This window comes from Calliopsis andreniformis, unplaced genomic scaffold (genome assembly GCF_051401765.1).
Source record: "Calliopsis andreniformis isolate RMS-2024a unplaced genomic scaffold, iyCalAndr_principal scaffold0022, whole genome shotgun sequence".
Lineage (NCBI taxonomy): Eukaryota > Metazoa > Arthropoda > Insecta > Hymenoptera > Andrenidae > Calliopsis > Calliopsis andreniformis.
In genome coordinates, this window is record NW_027480432.1 from 3,759,744 (window position 1) to 3,781,132 (window position 21,389).

General features: G+C 28.7%; 5 protein-coding genes across 7 annotated transcripts; 3 read left to right on the forward strand and 2 right to left on the reverse strand.

Moving 5' to 3' along the window:
• Positions 1–21: 21 nt before the first annotated feature.
• Positions 22–3,607, forward strand: LOC143187078 (uncharacterized). The gene is made up of 9 exons (XM_076391029.1): positions 22–153; positions 260–369; positions 463–611; positions 682–900; positions 967–1,086; positions 1,152–1,387; positions 1,456–1,525; positions 1,613–2,049; positions 2,127–3,607. The coding sequence occupies exons 1-9, from the start codon at positions 92–94 to the stop codon at positions 3,250–3,252; spliced, it is 2,529 nt and encodes an 842-aa protein (XP_076247144.1). The 5' UTR covers positions 22–91; the 3' UTR covers positions 3,253–3,607.
• A 428-nt stretch (positions 3,608–4,035) lies between these two features.
• Positions 4,036–7,887, forward strand: LOC143186866 (uncharacterized). Of its 2 annotated transcripts, XM_076390683.1 has the most exons (7): positions 4,036–4,143; positions 4,772–5,152; positions 5,222–5,607; positions 5,669–5,780; positions 5,853–6,297; positions 6,372–7,657; positions 7,747–7,887. In XM_076390683.1, exons 1-6 carry the CDS (start codon positions 4,095–4,097, stop codon positions 7,642–7,644), a joined length of 2,646 nt encoding a protein of 881 aa, XP_076246798.1. In that variant the 5' UTR covers positions 4,036–4,094; the 3' UTR covers positions 7,645–7,657; positions 7,747–7,887. The 2 variants fall into 2 exon arrangements, with proteins under 2 accessions (XP_076246798.1, XP_076246797.1); XM_076390682.1 differs by having other exon boundaries at positions 6,372–7,883.
• Positions 7,888–9,844: 1,957 nt separating this feature from the next.
• On the reverse strand, positions 9,845–11,928 carry Rasp (protein-cysteine N-palmitoyltransferase Rasp). Its single transcript, XM_076390972.1, has 7 exons — positions 11,811–11,928; positions 11,560–11,741; positions 11,055–11,483; positions 10,840–10,980; positions 10,554–10,771; positions 10,147–10,481; positions 9,845–10,073 (listed from the first exon to the last, which is right to left on the reverse strand). The coding sequence occupies exons 1-7, from the start codon at positions 11,926–11,928 to the stop codon at positions 9,979–9,981; spliced, it is 1,518 nt and encodes a 505-aa protein (XP_076247087.1). The 3' UTR covers positions 9,845–9,978.
• A 373-nt stretch (positions 11,929–12,301) lies between these two features.
• Positions 12,302–21,220, reverse strand: LOC143187409 (uncharacterized). Of its 2 annotated transcripts, none has more exons than XM_076391645.1 (11): positions 20,974–21,220; positions 19,860–20,452; positions 19,724–19,771; positions 19,052–19,219; positions 13,979–14,035; positions 13,501–13,767; positions 13,316–13,442; positions 13,086–13,229; positions 12,868–13,011; positions 12,606–12,786; positions 12,302–12,517 (listed from the first exon to the last, which is right to left on the reverse strand). In XM_076391645.1, the coding sequence occupies exons 2-11, from the start codon at positions 20,445–20,447 to the stop codon at positions 12,400–12,402; spliced, it is 1,842 nt and encodes a 613-aa protein (XP_076247760.1). In that variant the 5' UTR covers positions 20,448–20,452; positions 20,974–21,220; the 3' UTR covers positions 12,302–12,399. The 2 variants fall into 2 exon arrangements, with proteins under 2 accessions (XP_076247760.1, XP_076247759.1); XM_076391644.1 differs by having other exon boundaries at positions 19,391–19,771.
• On the forward strand, positions 14,401–16,621 carry LOC143187412 (uncharacterized). Its single transcript, XM_076391647.1, has 2 exons — positions 14,401–14,850; positions 15,061–16,621. The coding sequence occupies exons 1-2, from the start codon at positions 14,730–14,732 to the stop codon at positions 15,264–15,266; spliced, it is 327 nt and encodes a 108-aa protein (XP_076247762.1). The 5' UTR covers positions 14,401–14,729; the 3' UTR covers positions 15,267–16,621.
• Positions 21,221–21,389: the final 169 nt, after the last annotated feature.

The following is a 21,389-nucleotide window of genomic DNA, read 5'->3' on the forward strand; positions in this document are numbered from 1 at the left end:
TTTTTGACAATCTCACATTTATTTGTTCTTATAAAGATACACTATGCAAGCTTGAGATGCTAATTGTGAGAGCAGTATTTGCAAATAGAAAATGCAAACTGAAGTACCTACTTTACCTGTAGTGCACTTCAATGTCCATAAAAACCCTGATAGGTAATTGCAGCAGTATTAAACACTTACAGATGAATTGACTCACACCTATTTTTCAACATTATTATTCAAACATCTTACATATTCGTGATATATATAAAATTTACAGGAAACAAAATTCTAATTTAAAAAAATCAACTGTAGAAGCAAAAACCAATGTGCCTCACAGAAATACATCATGTTTTACATCCAACAAAAAGAATTTACATCCTTTATTAGGTTTGTATTAAAATGTATGCTATAATAGATTTTTTATAGAAATCTGTTTTCATTTAGATGTTCAGTATGTATTAATCTTATAATTATTTATAGGACAGCCATACCAAAATAGCATCCGGCAGCAATCTTCAGAACATACAAAGCATAAAAAAAATTGCATTGAACAAAGAGTTTTGTCTGCAAAAATGTTACGTGTTAAAGAACTACAAAATCAATTAGCTGATGCACATTATCAATTAAATGTAATTACTGGAATTAAATAAATTCTAGATATAATAATTACTTATTTATTAAATATATCCTTCTCTGCAGGAATTAGCTAATGAAAATAGACTATTGAAGGCATTACAAAAGAGACAAGATTCTGCATTAAAACGTTATGAAGGAACAAATGCAGAATTGCCACGGATCATTAATTCACATCATGAGGAATTGAGAGTACTTCAAATTAAATATAAGAAGTTAAAAGTTTTACATAAGGAAACATGTGATTTATTAAAAGAAAAAGAACACGAATTTCAACAGCTGCAGGTAAATATTGAGTATTTATAATACCTTTAAGTATAAATTAATAATCTTTTTTTATTATTTATACAGTCTCAAAATAAACATTTATTACAACTTAGTAAAGATCGTAATTTAGGAGAAAGAGAAAAATTACAATTACAAGTCTCTGATTTAAATCACAGGATAGAACAACAGCAAGACACTATACAGGTAATTTAATTATATTCTATAGAGTACTGAAATTTTTTAAACGCTATTAAATATATATTTATTAGATGTTACATAGAAAATTGACTCTTGAAAGTAAAAGTTTGAAACATCAATTACACACAGAAATTTCCAAACGTAAAGAAACACAAAAGAATTTAGAGGAAACGATAGAGAAATTAAAAAGTTTAGAACATTTGTTAGATAATAGAGAAAGAAGATTGTATTATAACGGACAGCTACTACAACCTAGTAAAAATAGACATCTTGGCACACAATCACTTACCAATTTAAGAGACATTAGGTATGTAAAAATATAATATTGAACCAATTTTTTTTTCTGTATCATTTTCTCACTAATACATATTTCAGCTCATCAAATCCATTGAAGTTATCAGACAGGGCTAAAAAATGGCAAACGGACACAGAAGAAAACAGTTTGGTAAAATCATTTGTATTAAATATTGTTTTTCATGCATTTATAATATTTTTAGGAACAGACAATATTAATATTATTCATCATTTGTAGCCGGTGCTTCATGTGTCTGATTTAAATGATAAAACCATTAAAACAGATGATAGGATTAGTTTGAGTCAGACTTTAAATTCCATGAAGACAGAAACTATGGCCAATTTAGATCAAATACGAAAATATCGTCTTCAAAAGTCGTCGCACAGTAAAATCTCATTAGACGATACCGAGGAAAAACCTAAAGAACTAAGCTTCAAGATGTATGAACATTCCGAGAGATTAGAGATACAAGAGAACGAAGATCGTAATGAATATGAACTAAATGCAGATGAATTTAGAGCAATGTATAGGAACCAAAGGTACCAGGATTTTAATGAACTAGCTCAGGAAGAACTCGCTTATTCATCTGAAAGTAGTGATAATGAGAATAAACATTTCAAAGATAATTCTACAGATAGACTAAAAATCAATAATTCTAAGAAATTGCGAAGAAGGTTTGTAATATTTAAAATATTTAATCTTTTGACACTTCTTAAATGTTCATGTTTAATCGTGTTTTATTGAATTTCAGATTAATCAGCAGCGCGGACGACACTTCAGATTCGAAGGAGTTAACATTTTCTAATTGTAAATGTAGAGATAAATTGAAAGTTTTAGTGCAGGAAAGAGAGGATTCTTATAAAAGTGATTCAGAAGCAGAATCAGAAGTAAGAAAAGATTCGATTGATTACTTATCGACGAATTATCAGAATGATAATCTTAGTCCATCTTCAACTAACAATGAAGTTCATTATAATTCTGATAAAGAAATACAAAAATTGACCGCATCTTGTTTCGTTAATGAATCACAAAAGATTTATAAAAATTTAATTAGTGATATGCAAGTACAAATAAAAAATGTTGAGAGTGATGACTTTTATAGTTTACAATATGATCATACTCATATAGAACAAGTGGATACTGATCATCTAAAAAACGATACTAATATATCTTCGGAAGATTCACAAAAATCCTCGTATATAAAACAAGGAAATGATGATATAGATATCGAGAAGAATAAAGTTCAAGATGCACCATTGTTAGAAACATCAATTAAAACATCTGATAGTAAAAAACTGAGAGATATTGAACTTGAAAAATTATCACAAGAATATGAAATTCATTATAATGACTCAAATAATAAAGCCCTAACAAATTCATTGATTACATTAAAGGAATTGAATAATGAGCAGAAAATAAATTTAATACATACAAATGAAACAGAATTAATGGATAAGAATATATCTACGAGCAATAGTAATATAGAAAATAAATTAAATAATCAGGAAATAAATGAAGAATTAGAAAATGTTGACCATTTATTAAATAACGGACAATCTTGTGAGACTGATTCAATTGAAGCATCTAATGATATAGATATTAATGCTAAAGATGGAGGTAATACCAAAAAGAAAGTAATTAATTATAATAAAGAAAAGTTATTAGCAACAATGCGAGCTATTGATGATAATGAGAATATTGAGTTTTTAAATCAAGATTATAGCAAACATAATATAGCAAGTAGAAAACAAATAACAGAAAATCTATTTCGTGGTCTACCTACACATGCCAAAAAGAAGCAGGATATTATTAAAGACATATTTGAGACTAGTGGAATTAGAAATGAAGCGGCAGGTAGTTGTAACAAATTACACTAATATAAAAATCGACAAAAAGTATAACAAACTCTTTGTGAAGTTTTAATGAAGAGATAAACTGTTCAATTGAACTTAGTATGTATATTTTTTTTTGTAGTGGAGACATTAGTGTCACGAACATGAAAAGTTAGGAACTTCTCACTCAATGTAATAAAATATTTAAGAATTAACTGAATGAAAGATTTTGTATACCTTTTACTTTAATCCTAATTTAATTTTCAATAAAATATACATATTTCAATAGCGGTTTTAATATTAGCACATTATGAACTTCGTCGAAGCATTCGTTGTTACTGAATTAGTATAGATAAAAAAATATGTACACTGTTTAATGTCAAAGCTTTTAATTTATTTCTTGAAAATGATATTTTCATAATGATAAATAATAAGAAAAATATCGTGATGTACCTGTTTCAAATGAAATAAATAACTCATTCATAAACGACCTGTACTTGTTATCTATCGAAAAATAAATCAATTGAATTAGTTTCACAAAAAATACACTCCAAAATTTTAGCGAAATTATTACAAATTCAAATTTCGCGCTCAGCGCATGCACTGTGCTTTCAAGCATCGAAAATTATGATGGGGACTTTATATTTAATAAAAAAACGAAGCAATCAAATGTATAATATTTCTAATCTAGCATTAATAAATATATTTCAAAAAATCAGTTGCAAATTTCTATTATCATATGCAGATTTCATCTACGATTTGTAGATTGGCACTACTGCTTTCTCAGGATTGACATGAAAAAAGAACAAACAAGGAAGCAACAAGAAGGAACCTGTTGTGCAGAGAAGGCAGTGGAATGAAGACACGCCGCGAATACGAATGCCATAATGAACACCAAAACAAACCATGAATATACTTCTAATTCATATAATGGAGGTATTTCTTTATTCATTTCCAATAACAAAAATCAGAGTGCCTTTAACATGTTGATATTAATGGATAATATTCACAATTTTCGAAGACATTAGTAAAGGCGAGTTGAAAAACCGTCTGCTGGGCGTCCTTATGGCGTCTGCTAGAATGACGCTTGGAAAATAAGAAATTTTATTTCACACGTAGAAAGAATAAGGAATTATCACTTTCTTAGTCGTGCTAATTGTGCTTGTTGTACATTCAGACTATGAACAATACCTTTCATATATCTATAAAATTACAATTTTAATATTTTGTCGATCGACTGTCATATGTCATGATGTCAGCAAAGGATCAGCATATTTATTATTGTTATAATAATATTAATACTTGATACAATAAGTAAAACGAAGACGCGTCGCGCATACTCGTTCGTAAAAAATTGAAAATTTGCTGTGTAAGCTTCTAGAATTTTTATATAGTAATAACTTGTATAGTAATTATAAATATTTGAATATATACATGCAACTTATAGTACATGCACAAGTGGTTCATGAAGATGAAGTTTTTGAGAACAGTAGGGGGAACAAGCATATATTCTTGTTTACAAGATTATTATAATTATTATTTTTTTGCTATTTCGTTGTTTCAGGTATTATGGGAAGTGATAGCCCTGCTGCTTTATTAGATATGCTTGCAGAAGTTGCCTCTCAGACATTACATTCAGAGAAAAAACGAAATAAGTCATTATTAACGTCACAATGCAAGTCAAAAACAGATTATATGAAAAGAAAGAATCAAGAATCATCTTATACTGTGCCACAACTTTTGTCCATGCCTGCATCACAGCTAGTTAAACAATTTTCTATTTTTACAAGTGATGAATTGAAGAGACAATATTCTTATACATGTGCCCTCATTGTTGGATGTGGTCAGAAGTACACTAGCTTCGCTAGTGAAGGAAGAGCGAGAATGTCTATTAAAGCTCACTTAGCAGAACACTTAGAATATCTAAAAACAAATAAGGAAACATGTAAGTAAGCATATTTCTTCACGCATTAAAAACACATTATTCTTATTCTTTAATTTTACCTCTTTATAGATAAGACTTTTACTGCAAAATCAGTGAATTATAAAAATCATAAAACAAGTTCACAGAATAAAAAAAATAGACTACAACAGTCAAGAAAACCACAAGAGATGTTGAATAAGGAAAATAAAAATGTCACAACAGAAAAGTCTCCAAATTACCTGCGAAATATTCTACTAAATGATTCTAGTTTTAAGGAGTTAGATAAAAATAAGAATCATGAGAAATTAGAAAATCCCAAAAAATTACATAATTCTGAGCAGAGAGATGTAGACAAGTCAGATTTTAAAGTTCTTGGAGATCATAGTTACTTTGAACGTATCAAAGATGAGACTCCCAATGATAAAGAAACATCATCTTTTAATAATGTCCTTGAAAATACAACAACAGATGAAAATGTAAGTGTAAATGTAAAATACAATGTAATATCTGAAAGTAAAAAATTACTTAATTTTTTAGATTGTACTTATGGTTGTTGGCACTGATACTATTCATATGAAAGAATATTCCCACATAAATCAAAAGTTGTCAGAAAAAATTAGTCAAGAAACTGAAACCATTTATTTGCCAGGTAAATTAATATCACTTAACTACACTTTTATTTTCGTGCCTGAATTCATACTACATCTTGATTTATTTTTAGATATATCATGGTCAGAAGAGAGTTGTAACAAAAATGTAGAAATTACAACCACAAAGCCTAAAGGGAAAGCAAAATTTATAGGCACTAGCAAGGAGGAAAGAGAAATGGCATTAGCCTTTATGGATCGCATTAAGAAGAAAGGTAATCCAACAGGAAACAATCTTGAATGCCGAATTTGTAATCCTCCACGAAGTTTTACGGCGCCTACAACATTAGTGTCTCATTATCGAAGCCATGCCGGAATAAAACCATACGAATGTCGCATATGCAGAGCAGTTTTTACAAGAAGACACAGTCTAAAATATCACATGCTGATTCATCAAAATCAGACGCGATTTACATGCGCTGATTGCGGCAAAAAGTTCAGACATCCATCTCACTTTAGAGAGCATCGACGTAGGCACACTGGAGAAGCACCATTTGGATGTGACGATTGTGGGCAACGGTACGTAAAATACAAATCTCTGTAAATATAAAGCATATAATACAATTTAATAAAATCTCATTTATTTTAAACAGATTTAAGACCAGAAATACGTATAAACGACATTTGAAGACAAGGCATGGAAAGGTTTTAACAACTACTGGCGAGTTGTTATATCTTTCTGAAGAGGACTTTCAGAAAGTTCGAACTAACAGAAAGAAAAAAAGTTATCCAAATAAGGAACATGTAATAGATGAGAGCATAATTGCAGCTAAGACAATTATGCATTATGAAAGTGAAAATGATCACTTGCAGGATATGGTAACTGAGGAATATGTCATAAATAACGATACTGTTGGAAATGATAAGCATTGGGAATCAAATGATGCAATACAAATTATCAAAAATTGTTTTGAAACTTACGAGGTTTGTCCAGAATCTCAATTAAAGACTGAAACCACAGAGACTGAAATATCTGTAGATAGTAAAGTTTTGAGTAAAGATAATTTACCAGAGGAGTATATGGATGAGGGGAAAGAAGAATTGCCGCAGTTGCAAAATGTATCTTCCGACAACTTGGATGGAATTCCAAATGAGAAAAGTCAAATTGTATGTCATGGTGAGATTAATCAATCTGAATTGATTTATCATGATGTAAACGAAGCATCATACTATAAAGTAGAGTATAATCATTTGGCTAATATTAAAAATGAAAGTAATGTAGAATTCAAAGAAAGTATTGAACAATCTACAGAAAATCAATTTAAGGACACTGTAGAATTAATAGAACATACTGAAGATTATTCTCATAATATGCTAAGCAATCCTGAAGATGAACAACAGAATAGAAACTGCAATGAACATATAATTTTTAACCAAGAAAATGAGAAAGAAGATGATAAAGCCCAACATATTTTCAATGAAAATATGCTATTAAATCAAAATGATGAATGTACATTAATGAAAGATCAAACATTAGACAATTATCAAGCTGTTGTAAAAGACGTAACAAAAGATAGAATAGTTGCTTCCTCAAATAAAGTTTTTGGAAAGCAACAGAAATTACTACATCAAAATAAACATCATTTATATATACATAATGATTCTTTAACTAGTATAATAGTACAAAATAAATGCATTAATATAATTCCACATCAGTTTGAAACTTGTTACGATCAACAAAATAAATTAAAATCGCAAGTAAATAAAAGTCAGAAATTTACATTCTTAAATAAGCATGTGCAAGCAGTCAACATAAAGCAAAATGGAAACCAGAATACAATTTTATTACTAACCGATGATGCTTTACAGAATAGTGTTCTTAGAGTTGATCAAAACTGTACTGCCGACAGTGAAGTTAAAAAATGAATATTCGAGTAAAGTAAGTACAATTTACATGGTGTAGAATTTTTTATTTCATTTTGTACTAAATCAGAGATATTTTTCACTAAAAGCAATATACTTTTATAGTTGATGAAAAGCACTTTCATAGAAATACAGTTAACAAACATGCTCGTAACATATGAAATACAAAGCAATGCTTTGAATTTTCGGACGTGTAAATATTGTTGGGAAAAATGTAGTTGTAATATTTTTTACTGCTTAAGAAGAAAGATTTATATTCCATATAAAACTCTATAAAAAAGGGTAAATCTAAAAGAATATTTTTACATGATTTATATCGTGTAAAATGCACAGTATTAGTATATAGCTTTGATATATGATAAGATTAAGAAAATTGAATAAAAAATGCATTTACTTTATTTTCTATGAAATAAAATTATTTTTGGAATTGTTCAATACGTATATTATTATTTCATAATTCTATAAAATTTTCATCTAGAAACCATTCCAAATATGAAAAATAAAAAAAGAACCTTTTTTATTGAATATGCTATAACAATCTTGTATGTACATATTAACAAACTAACAAGATGGAACCATAAACCAGTTTAATTTTCTAAAACGTGTTTATAGAAAATATTGTTACTTAATGTTAACATTTATTCGTGTGCCAAATGCTGGAAAGTGTAGTACAAATTCATAATTTGCTTAGTGAAAAAGGATATTTATTGTTTTATAAATGTTTATGTAAATTTTAACATGTATGTAAGTCATACAAAATTTAATTTACAATATTCAATCTAATTTACCATAGGCAATTTATGGAGGGTGTATTACCTCTTTCTGTTTGAAGCACACAAAGTTATACACACTAACAATACACTAAAATTCACGATTCTCAACAGTAGAATTATACTATATTCATATCATTTTACAATGAACATAAAATTTTCAAACACAGTTTGTGATCTTCCAATACAGCTCAAAAATGTCTTCCATTAAAATAATCATTTTATTCATGCATCCTCTATGATTCTATAGATTGTATAAAAGTATGAATACAATAATTAGTCATATATAGATGAATATAAATAATTCTTAGATCCTAAGTACTAATTGTGTACAAGATATGATGTAGAATACTGAATATATTTGCAAAGATTAATTATAAAATATTTCTTTGTGTTCTATAACAATATATCAACATTAGCCTTTAAAGTTTATGTCGTCATATTTTTCTAACAGTGTTAAAATTCATAATAGTGCCTCTTCTTCCAATTCTTGTCTAACTTTGTATTTTATCACTTCATAAAATTGCAATACATCTACAAATGCCTATGTGATAACTTTACATTTTTCAGACTTTTATACATTATTTGTGCAGGTCTAGAAGTAGTATTTTTTGTGTATGTAGAAATAATAACTCTAATATTCAAAAGTAGATTCCATTAACGTTTGAAATTAATTTAAAATTAGAAAGAAAAAATTTTTACATGTTATGAGCTATAATTAAATTATGTCACAAGTTTATGGTCTAATGTAAATACTCAAAATGTTTTTAAAAGGTTAATATTAAATTTATTTTCTGTTGAACTGCATATTGTAAATAATTATTACATAATTGAATTATAATCAACATTCCCAAAACAATGCTACAGACTTATATAACATAATTTTTATAAAATGTAAAAGGCTAATACAGTTTGGCAATATGCTCTTATATTCTAATTGCATTATATCTTATAAAGGAAGGTTTTGCTACAAAATAATTATATAACACACGACATTTTAGAAATATTATATTGTAGAGATTAACCACAATATTAGAACAATTCATTATATAACAAAAAACAAACAAAAATGAGTAATGAGTAATCTTAAAATCAAAGATTTTAATACTCATAAATTATATGAACAAAATATACATATTCATTGTACATGTTTTTTTATCTTGAATAGAAACATCTAGAGAAGTCAATTCTTCTTATACTCTATAAGATGTTAGAATAATGATTAAGAAATTATTTTCATAAACCTTTGTTCATTGTAAAATATAATGTGCCTTAGATGTAGTATAAAATTGGTTACTAATAATATAAAACAAGTATGGCAGCAGTTACACATACTTTATACCAAATTTTTTTATTATTATTCATAACAAATACTGCATAATTATAATGATGTTAATACGAAAAATAATTTTAGTTGCATATTGTATTTTTATACCCATTTTGTACTTAAAACAATAAAATACTTCGAAATTATTTACTATTGTAACTGTGCATAAATTATCTTCCTTAAACATACAAAAATAATACTCTTACATACTTTTAGTAATTACTAATGGCTGCATATGTTTTACACCTCCTTTAACTCCCAATTCTTTACATCTGTAGAAACTTGACAACAACAGTAAAGGAAGAACAATAAAATAATTGTAGCATACCATATGTCTGCAATGGAGATAAAGTATGTTTAATAAATTTTATCATCTTCATTTCAAATAATTCCAATGTAAAATAATACCATGTAATATTCTGTAGACATAGATGTGTCCTATCTCTTCACCAGCAAAAAAATAAAAATTGGATATCACTGACATTGCTAGGAGAGGAGTTGCTAATATACAATGAAATCGTCTAGCATTCACTGCTGACATATATTTTCTTTCGATGTTAGAATAATATTTAGTTTTGCCAACAGATTTTGTGAAGCTTTCAATATTCAATCCTATAAAATTAAGGAATGCCCAAATAAAAATGTTCACTTGCATTCCATGCCACACAAAAACAAATGTGAAGCACAAAAAAGAAGCAAGTAATTTATTAAACTTTGATTTCAATAGTGGTATATAAATATATCTGAAAAACAAGAGATAAAAGTTTTCATTACAAATACAATTTTATTTATATAATATAGTATATGTCTCATACCTTATAAGGAATTTGTATAAACCTGTATCAAAATGCTTCCACATATCAGAATATAAATGAATTCTTGCAACACACTTAGGTTGAGATGGTGCTTTCACATGGTCTATTGTGCATAAAGAATGATTAAGTCCGTACACTACAATATATTTAATAAGAAAAAACTGCCCCCAGCAATATCCTAATCCATACAGAGCCCATGGATTTAGAATTCGAACAATCTAAGAAAAATGAGTAACTGCATTCTTCATTAAATAAAAGAGAGTGTACTTAAAAGAAAGAACTTTACCTCTGGATGATATTGCATTGCATTAAAATAAAGATAATGCAATGAAAAATTGGCAAAGAATATCCAGAAAATGTATCTAAGTATATTTAAAGAGAAATGTCTTAGTTTTGATAATTTCCAAAATTGAAATGGTCCTTTTATCTGTAAAAATTTATATCATATAATTTTAACAGGTCAATACACACATATGTAATGCAAAAATAAGCTATACATACAGAGTCCATGAACTCATGGTACAAAATTAATGGTCCTAAGCATAATGTAGGTAGATATAGGCAATATGCTAATGTGTGCAAAAAATTCCTCAAAAAATAGAATGCATTGTAATTATGTTCTGAATGAATTTCTATCATATCTATATTGCAACTGATGCTCCTTAACTGAATCCAACACATTGTAACAGTTAAAAGATAATGCTCTTCATCACTTAGCTCTAACAGACTTTGAAAAGTACTATCTGGTATTTTGAGGAAATGTATTATAAACAAAAACAATGTATTTATTATCCATATAGTGAGTCTGTTATGCTTATATGTTAAAATGTATAGCACACTTGGTAATAACAATGCACACAGCATACCCAGTATTCCAATACAAAAATATAAAAATGATGCAGATATAAAAATATACCAACAGCACAATAACTGTAAGAATATAACAATATTAATTTAAAGAAAAGAGACAAATGATGGAGTGCAAATTAACACCCAAATATCACACCATAGTATTTGACCTAGTTTTAATAATTTGACTGACAAAATGATGACAAAATATCCATGGTATTAATTTAAATATCAGTGGTATCCATATCCTCCATTCTTGATCAGAAATATCTTGTTTCTTTCCAATCCACGTCCATCCTGGTGCAAAATCATTATACAAATCATGGTAATCATTGAAGTCTAAAAAATGAATACAATTTTTAAAATGAAAAATCTATATGCTGAGGAATATATGACTTCAATTCTTACATGGACTGATTAAAGAAACTTTATACACGGAATAAAGAACAGCTGTGGTCCAAGAAAAAAAATAGAAGAAGCTTTCATATTTAGGTAAATTAGTGACACTCTTCGTCACCGAAGTCATATTCAAATGTGGTGGAATTTACCGCTTTACTTTTGTTTGCAAACATTAATTCCTTATTCTTTCGAAATACTAGATAGAATAAAGTATAATTCGTTTATATTTTGTATTTTTACTGAAAGTTTCTTTATCTATATGTAGACATTTTGAATTTTTCATAAAATACAAGCCATCCGATATTCAGGATTTGCTTTTGTTTTGTAAACAGAACCTTTATTGCATTGCATGTGTGAGTACTAGAATTGAATGAACAAAGGTTAGGTATTATGAATCAGGTCAGGTTAGAATGATGTTGCTTTGTTTACGTTGCAAACCTATACACTAGTTGATGTTTGGTACATAATTAAATAATACACTAGAAACTATGCAATGTTTCCTAAAAATAATTTTATTCATGGAAGATGATTAAGTACATTGAATAAATTAATCAACTGTAATTACATACAATCTGAGTATAAAAAATGTAATTTTATATTATATGTTAATGTAAAGAACAATAGGACAATGATCACTACCATATACTTTGTCCCTCATAACATTGTCACAAACTTTATCTTTAATGCGTTCAGACACCAAATAGTAATCCAATCTCCTATACAATAAAAGTTGCAATATAAGTTATATGTGTGTTATCATTTTTTTATTTAAATTGTGTATTAGAAATATCTTTATTCACTCACCATCCAATATTTTTGCTACGTGCATTAGCAAAATATGACCAAAATGTATAAGCTCCTGTTTTCTCAGGGTACAAAGCCCTAAATGTATCCACAAATCCAGAAGCTAAAAAGTCTGTCATGCCTTCACGTTCTTCTTTAGTGAAACCAGCATTCTTTGTATTTGTTTTAGGATTTGTAAGATCTATTCACAGCAGAAGAATACAAAAAAATATAAAATGGTTCCATGAATCTATAGACTGTTTTCTATAGTAAGCACTGTTACCTATTTCTTGATGAGCAACATTCATATCACCACAGATAATAACAGGCTTTTTTTCATCCAATTTCTTAACATAAGCCTTAAAGACTTCATTCCATTGTAATTTTTTTGGTAATGTTACAAGCTTCTGACCCGCATTAGGAACATCTATAATAAAGTTTAATCATTTGATAAATAATTGCTTAATTAACTACAAGGCCTGCAAATATTGTATAACTCACAAACATTGATTAAATAGAACTTTGGATATTCTGCTGTAATTATTCTGCCTTCATCATCAAATTCAGGATCATTTATGCCATATTTTAGATCAATTGGTTTCTCCTTTGAATACAATGCTACACCACAATAGCCTGGTTTCTTACCTATTTACAATATAAATAATTAAAGCTATATTCTAATATTTTACTCCAATACTCGGAGCAAGATAAATTGTGTAATATGTTCTTACTATCAAGAAAGTAGTGATGATATCCATCTAATTTAATTTCTTCAGGTAACTTATGTTTATCACATTTAGTTTCTTGTAGAGCAACTATATCTGCATCTTCTTTTGTGATGTAATCAATTCCATTTTTCTAAATAAATACATCATTAAATTACATTCAAAAAGTAGATAGCAAACTAATATCTTACTTTGATAAGCGCTCTTATTCCAGAAACATTCCAGCTGGAAATTTTTAAGTTATACTTCTTCCCTTCTGCATTTAATTTCTCACAATCAAAATCAATTTCATTCAAATCAGTATCTGTTTTATTCATCATCTGCTTTGGTTCTGTTTTGGCACGTTTTGATTTAGGCTCTTCAGCTTCATCTCTCACACGCTTGGTCTTTTTACTTTTTGTCTCTTCTGTTTTCTTCTTCTCGTTTTTCTTTTCATCTTTGGCTTCTGAAGAATTTGCCTAGAATTAAAGCCAATATTTTTTCACATAAAGCTTCACATTGACCATGATGGATATTGAAATATTTGAAACATGAAAATTTATTACTTTATCTTTTAATAAAGCTACTAAAATTAAGAATCAATCAAATTAAACATCCCAGGATTAAGTACATTATTATGCCATCAAATATTAAAGATTTTCAAAGAAGTAAATTATATAAATATCTAACCTTTGGAGCACGGCTTCGTTTTGGCGGCATGTTGATCACTCCTGTATATAACGGACTCTACGAAAAATTATATTAATTTAATATCGATGTCGCGGTAATAGCATGAAACTAATTCCTTTGAAGCTTCTACTATATTTAGAAACTAATCTATAGAAATACTTCAATCAATTGTAGTCCTCAGAAATTCATAAACGTGTCTAGGAACGAACAATTTGTACCGGCACAATCTTCAACGAAGTTCAAAAACTGCGCGACACTACGATATTTAACATGCTCGTAAAATAATTGGTCAAATACCTGAAGAACAGTTTTTAATTTATTCTGTTGTAAATTTGTTTTTACTTTAAACTTGGGACATATATAATATGCGTCGTAAATAATTAAATTTAGCGATAGGTTCAAATTTGCAGTCCACTTTAAATTTGTTAATTGACGAATGGAACGAGCAAACATAATTTTTAAACAGAACAAACACGATAAATGTAAAATACATTTATATTTTTTTTAAATTATGTATACCAAAATACAACTGTATTTTACAGAACATATATTTTATATGAGGTAACGATGCCTGCAGTCATTAAAAAATAAATCGTCAAAGTAAAGTGGGACTTCCCTGAGCTCTGTGTTTATGGTGTATTTCATGTGTATATAAATACTGTTTTTACAAATATTTATATGTATATTATTAAATCAACGTTCAGTATAATTGTTCAAGACCTGATATAAATAAAAGTGTAATATATTAAGCATGTTTAGCAATAAAAAAAGTAATTTGCCACCAAGACCTAATATTCCGGACCCTGAACATATATTGGAGGATCTAAATAATGCACCAATGGATGATGTGGCATTTCAAATAATAAGCGAAGGTTTCACTATTTTCGATAATTTTCTTAAACAGAATGAAATAAATATAAATACTTAATACATTCTAGATTCTAACCTCATTTTAGGTTACATTTTATACGTTTTGTTATTACTTAATTCAAATATTATTTTTTTTCGAATTTAAACTAATTTTTTTCGGATAAATTATTTATTAAAAGTTCATCAATAAACGAATAAACTACTATTTATAGATGAAGCTTCTGGAGAAAATCCAACAGCTACAAATACTTCTGATCCATATCAGAAAGTTAAAACATATTTATCCACAAAACAACAGTTGAAACAATTGTGGGCTACTCTTGAAAAGAAAGAGCAGCAGCTAAGAACGGACACAGAGGAAATAAAGAGGCTTGCAGATGATATTAGGAAACAAGCACAAGAAGCATTAATAACATAAACCTTATTGTATTTATAAATTGTATTTAAGTAATTTTTGTATAAACAGTGGTTCAGTATAAAATATTTATTTTTAATGTAATTTTGTCTTAATCACTATGGTAAAAAGTAGCTGCCTGTGTAAAATACTTCTATGATTTTTTAATATCATTGTATATGAAAATTGTAGCAATCAGTGTGTATGTGAGTAATGAAATGATTTAACGTAAAATATTCAAAACATTAGATATATAGTAATCTACATACAATCAACATTATATAAAAATATATGTTGTATGATAATTACTTAATGTTGCAAACATATATAGATGTTGGTTATCATGTTAACATCTTATATAAAAATTGATATGATGTATAACTATGCAACTACATTATTATACCTTATAAACTCATACAATTAAGTAGTCATTACAAATATGGGTAAATGACATATTAAAAGGCACTGCAATTGCATTCAAATGTGTAATTGATTGAATACTATATGTTTTCATTGTGCAATGGCAATTTGGGTTTTAAGTCTTAAAAATATTTTCACTTCCACCCTGTTTTGTAAAATGTGCCACAGTGTGACAAACAAATATAAAAAAATATATGTTTTATGAATATGTTTGATTGTATAACTAGAATAGTTCATTAATTACAACGCTATTAGAAAATTGGAACTTTAAAAGCTTCACTTCCTATAATACAAATGTTGTGTTTAACTCTTAGAAATCTTTAAAGTGATTTTTCACAAGTTGAATAATAGATATTGATACTGATATGCCTGCTTCATAAAAAATATTGTAACAAATACTGCTGTGCAATAATTAAACAATTAATGTTATTAATTAGGGATGCCTGTTGTAACATCATGCCTAACTAGTGGATCATTAAGATAAGCACACCATGTAAAACCAGGTGGATATCCTGAAAAAATCATGCAAATATTATAAATTGGTAATTCAAATTAAATAACATAAGGGAGATTATTTACAACTATATGGTTTTGATATTTAGAAGATATGAATGCACATATATATACAGATGTGAACAAAATATAAAAAGCCAACAACCCAATTTAAGATGTTCCTCTGAGCACTGATGATAAAATTAAAATTGCAGAATACTTACACGATACTATGTATTACAATGATTTTCATGTGTTGAGAAAATGTGGTTGAGACAAAAAATCAATGTGTATCGCCTTTTGTCCAGCTGCATGCAAGGAACATCCCTGGATTAGTCAGTGGTTAGTGACAAATACCTATGTTTTACAAAAATATATACATATAAGGTATATTTAGGCAATTATCAATAAGCAATGTTTTGTGCGCCAATAACTATTTAATAAAACGATTTCATACAAGAATACAATTGTACCCCCACCAACATGTATTATGCACTTATCTTTATTTATAACATGTTTAACAATAATATAAAAAGTGCTTTACATCTTTTTAATATAAAAGTAGAACAGCCCTGTCCATTTACAAGTATTAAATGTTTTTAAACGGAATATAAAAGTATACAATATATTAATGATATCCTTACATAAGTATTAATATACTTTATTAGGACGGAATTAAGAGATATGTACGTTCTTCAGTGTTGTATACTTTTTTACAACATTTGTAGTGTTTGCTTATTCGTAGCGAATATAAAATGCTTTAATATCATTTGATATCAAATTTTCAATCATAATACAACATTTCTAGTTGAACTTATATAACAATTTTTTTTCCTTTGAAAACAAGGAAAAATTAAGTTTTACGTTCTTTAAACTGCAATATAATTTTCCGATATCAATGCTGGAAAATTATACGTCATTATATATGTATATATATAATTTTCATTAAATTCATTACAATTAAGAAAACAAATATTAAACAGCTTTTAATTTGACATAGTTTATGGCCAAAAGTAATAAGAACGGAATGGTTATTTTGTGTTCTTTCTTACTTAAGCTAATATTTGTAATCTATTTGTTTTATCATTCCTTATATTTAACATGATGTGCTGATGTACTTTGCAAAATGGTGAATTATTAGTTGTACTAATAAACATAAGAATTTTAGTCAATCGTTACACTGAGAATTCGTGTAAGAAATGCGGAAAATGTAATAGCTTGTTGTAAAAACGTTTTACACATGCATAATAGAAAAACAGATATTAGGAACATATAATCAATATAACTTGACTCATGATGATTAAATGATTGACCTGAACTATTTTCCATCGAAATTCGGCATCAAAAAAAACGTACGAAATATTGACTTGCCTCTAGGCTTGTATTTGAGATGGTCCTCAATGAATTGACAAGGACAACGGGCGGAGACACAATGTCGTGGTGGAACAGACAGACCCGCGATGTCTCTATTACGTTCCTGTGAGTCTATAACCAGATCAAGTCTGCGGCGCACAAAGTGATGTGCCCATCGAGATGCATACCTCAGCAACAGCAACTCCGCCCGTTCCTGTCAACACATACCATCATCATTCAGTACCTAGAGCTAAAGTAATAATAATAATACAAAAATCCATCTTTTCTATGTCAATAATACTCGCTAATCTGGAAATGCAAAGATGTTACATTGTAAGTACTTTAAATATTTAAGTACCTTTTCTTGTAAGTAAAAAAATAGCTTTTTTTTTAATCTTGCATCATTCACCATTTTACAAAAATATGTATGCTATATATTATGTCGAACTCACAGTTTTTAGTTAACTAATATTTAAATACTATATACATTATATTATATATAATAACAGAAAATATTAAAATGAAACTTGCAACATATACACATATGTGTAATTTATACAATCTCTGTACAAATTTCGAATTGCATATACTAAGTATTCCACGTTTGATTAGCGAATCAAGCAATATAATGAAAAAGTGGTCTTTAAAACATTATTCGAGACTAAAACAATACTAATGTCCATTTAGACAAAGTTAAAATTGATATATACTTGCTCTACATGATAATATCCTCTTCACCAAAATAAAAGATATTGATAAAGAATATTGTAAAATATACTCTACAGTCTATAAATAAAATCTAAGAATGATGTAAATTAAGTACAAAATGAATGTAAATAGCGCTAATATCTCGTACAATTTATCACTGCTTAATGTAAATTTTGATTATTCGGCCATTTTGTATAATATTGTCTATGTTACTTATAAGCACAGAATTCTATAGATATTTAAAAGGTTTCTTTAGTTCAGATCTGTTATACTATCTCTTTCATAAAAAACTTCTGTTGTTAAAATGATATTAAAATAGTTTTGTCAAGCTGGAGTATAAGCTTTCTCTAATTTTTCCAAAATTATTGTGAACAATACTGTTTTTAATTTGTCTTGTGCATATTAAAGTTCTATTTTATATGCCTCTATCTTTAAGGAAGTTACTCCAGCTAGGACAGAAGTCCCTGCCTCGTACATGCGGCTTATTGCGAAGCCATTCTTCTATATATTGACATGGACACAAAGCTGATGCTAAGTGACGAGGTGAAGAAGGATTTCCACCTTCTTCATCGACTGTCCAGTCCAAACGTCGACGTAAATAATCCTTTGCCCAACGTTGTACGTAACGGCAGAATACTTGTTCACTTTTACCCTGATAGATTTCAATTTTATTTTACAGAAAAGAAAAAAAATTCAAAACTATTATAAAAATTTACAAAATAAAAGATATAATTAATTTTCATAATATATACAAAATAAAAGGCAACAAACCTGAGTAAATATAAATTCAATATGTTAACTAAAGTACTGTAATTACCTGATGTAAAAATGTTTACCTGTTTACGAGAAATTCTGGTGGTTGTGCTGCCTTGTATCACAATATCACTGTCATCAATATCCATTCGTTGTTGCAATTCTCTTTTTCGACGCATTTCGGAATTTCCATCTTCACCAATCACTCTTCCCTCGCGCTCTTCTCTCTCTATTACCTCTTGCAATTTTTTCTGTAATAATGTAGATAAAAACCTAAGTATATTACATAAATTTTACTATATAAATATGTAATTAATATCGTTTTACATGCCCATAATATAATGCAAATAAAAACACTGGTACAAAAAACATATTAAGCCATAATTGTTTACACTAGAAAGGACAGGTTTAATGACACTTACTATGCAATCTGTAGTATCAAAGTATATGAAACAGAGATTAACTTTGTGACATGAAATCTTCCCCCTATCATCCAATCCAAGCAATATCTTATGCCGAAGTAAATGCTTGTTGACTTGGGCCATACATTTCTCAAGATTATGATTCAATTTTATCTTGATGAACATGCAAAAAAATATTGCTGCAGCATTGAGGACCAGCCACATGACCCCCAGGCCAAATAAAGTAAGACCAGTCACTCCAGAAAACAATAAGCCAAGCAGTACAATAAATGCAGTAAATATCCAAAGAACAAGAATTCTCTTATAGCATACATTGTACATATTGAAACGTACATCATTTACAAGCAACTCCATTATGTGTACGTAATCTTCTACTGTAAGCTGTAAAAATTACATGATAACAGTTTTTACATTATCACACACAAAATGGAAAATTTTTTTATATAAGAAATATTTACTATATATTTACCGTTAAGCCTTGAGCCATTAATTCTTCTGGTACTAATTCTGGTCTAAATTTAGCTGGAGTAATCCATGGCCACTTGGTATTAACTGGTAAAAGAGTAACTATTGTATCTCCATTGGCAAACCCTTGTCTAATATTCCCAATTGGTGTGCTAATAATATTGCTTGTAGCACTTCTTCCATTGGATACATCTCTGAGATCAATTGTTTTCAGAGAAGCACTTTTTGGATTAGAAGTTCGTACTTCGGACGGTACATTAAGATCTGGACTTTCAGAAGTCATAGAGCGGCTTAAGCCTGACCTATCTAAATTAATCTGGACGGATTCAGTTGGTATCACAGCACCTCTATACTCATTATTCTTGGTCTGTTGATTATCTGACTTGTCAGCTGTTTTACCAATTTTTTCAACATTTACTGTGACTGATTCTGGTTTTATGACAGCTGGTGCACTTGTTTTAGTTTTCTCTTCCACATTACCATTATCTTTAACAGGCGTTTCATCTTCAAATTGGACCCAATTTTTTGTTCTTGAGGATATGCTAGGTGAATTAACTGCTGCTACATTGTCAGTTGTGTCTTGAGAACTCATTTTCTCTGAAGAAATCATAAAAAATATGCAATTTAAGCATATGGAAAATTATTTAACAAACAATATAAACAATCTCTCAATTACCACAATAATGAATGAACAATTTTCTTAACCTGTATAGTAATAAATAGTGTAGTTTCTTTTATACAGTGAATCATATTAACGAAATAGTGTGAATACGGTGGCCAATGTTTTGAAGCAATGGCTTTAAAAAAAATAGGGAGTGCCCATAAACGAATAGCCCAGAATGCAAATGTGTACCAATATACATAATTCTCTAAAACGATAAAACGGTAGACTACTCAATTGCAATGTCCCTCAATCGAGTATAAAGGCATTAAATTTACAGTAATACATTTATTCCAAAAAAATAGTGGGTGCATAGAAAACGCGAAATGCGCATGAAGACTTATTCCCGATATTTTGTATACGATCCCTATTGTCAAAAGAGCGCAGCTGAATTCATGTTACGTGATAGAAATGTCATAACCGCTACGTAATCCGTATGAAGAATGCATTTTGTTACCTGTTGGTGATGTGACCTATCTCATATCCGTAAGGTGAAAAGGTGCGTAATGCACGAAATCAAGGTGTGCAGCATTGAGATGGGGAAAAGAAGGGTGGGGCGAGGGGCACCATACGAGAATACAACTGCGTGTAGATTCACCTACACAGTGATTTATCATGAATAAACTAATTTCATCTCTTTCTGGATACGTGTAATTACCTACACGTTATTGTTCCCATTGAATAATTGATGATGCATGGGTGGGTGAATAATAGATACGTCAATAGCATAGAAACGTCTAAATTGATAGCAATGCATGATGTGTGTTACATTTTAAGGAGAAGGATCAAAGATGCATCGCTCTATTGATAATCTATAATTCATACACAAAGATTTTATAGTATAGTATAGATGAAATCTATTAACAAACATTG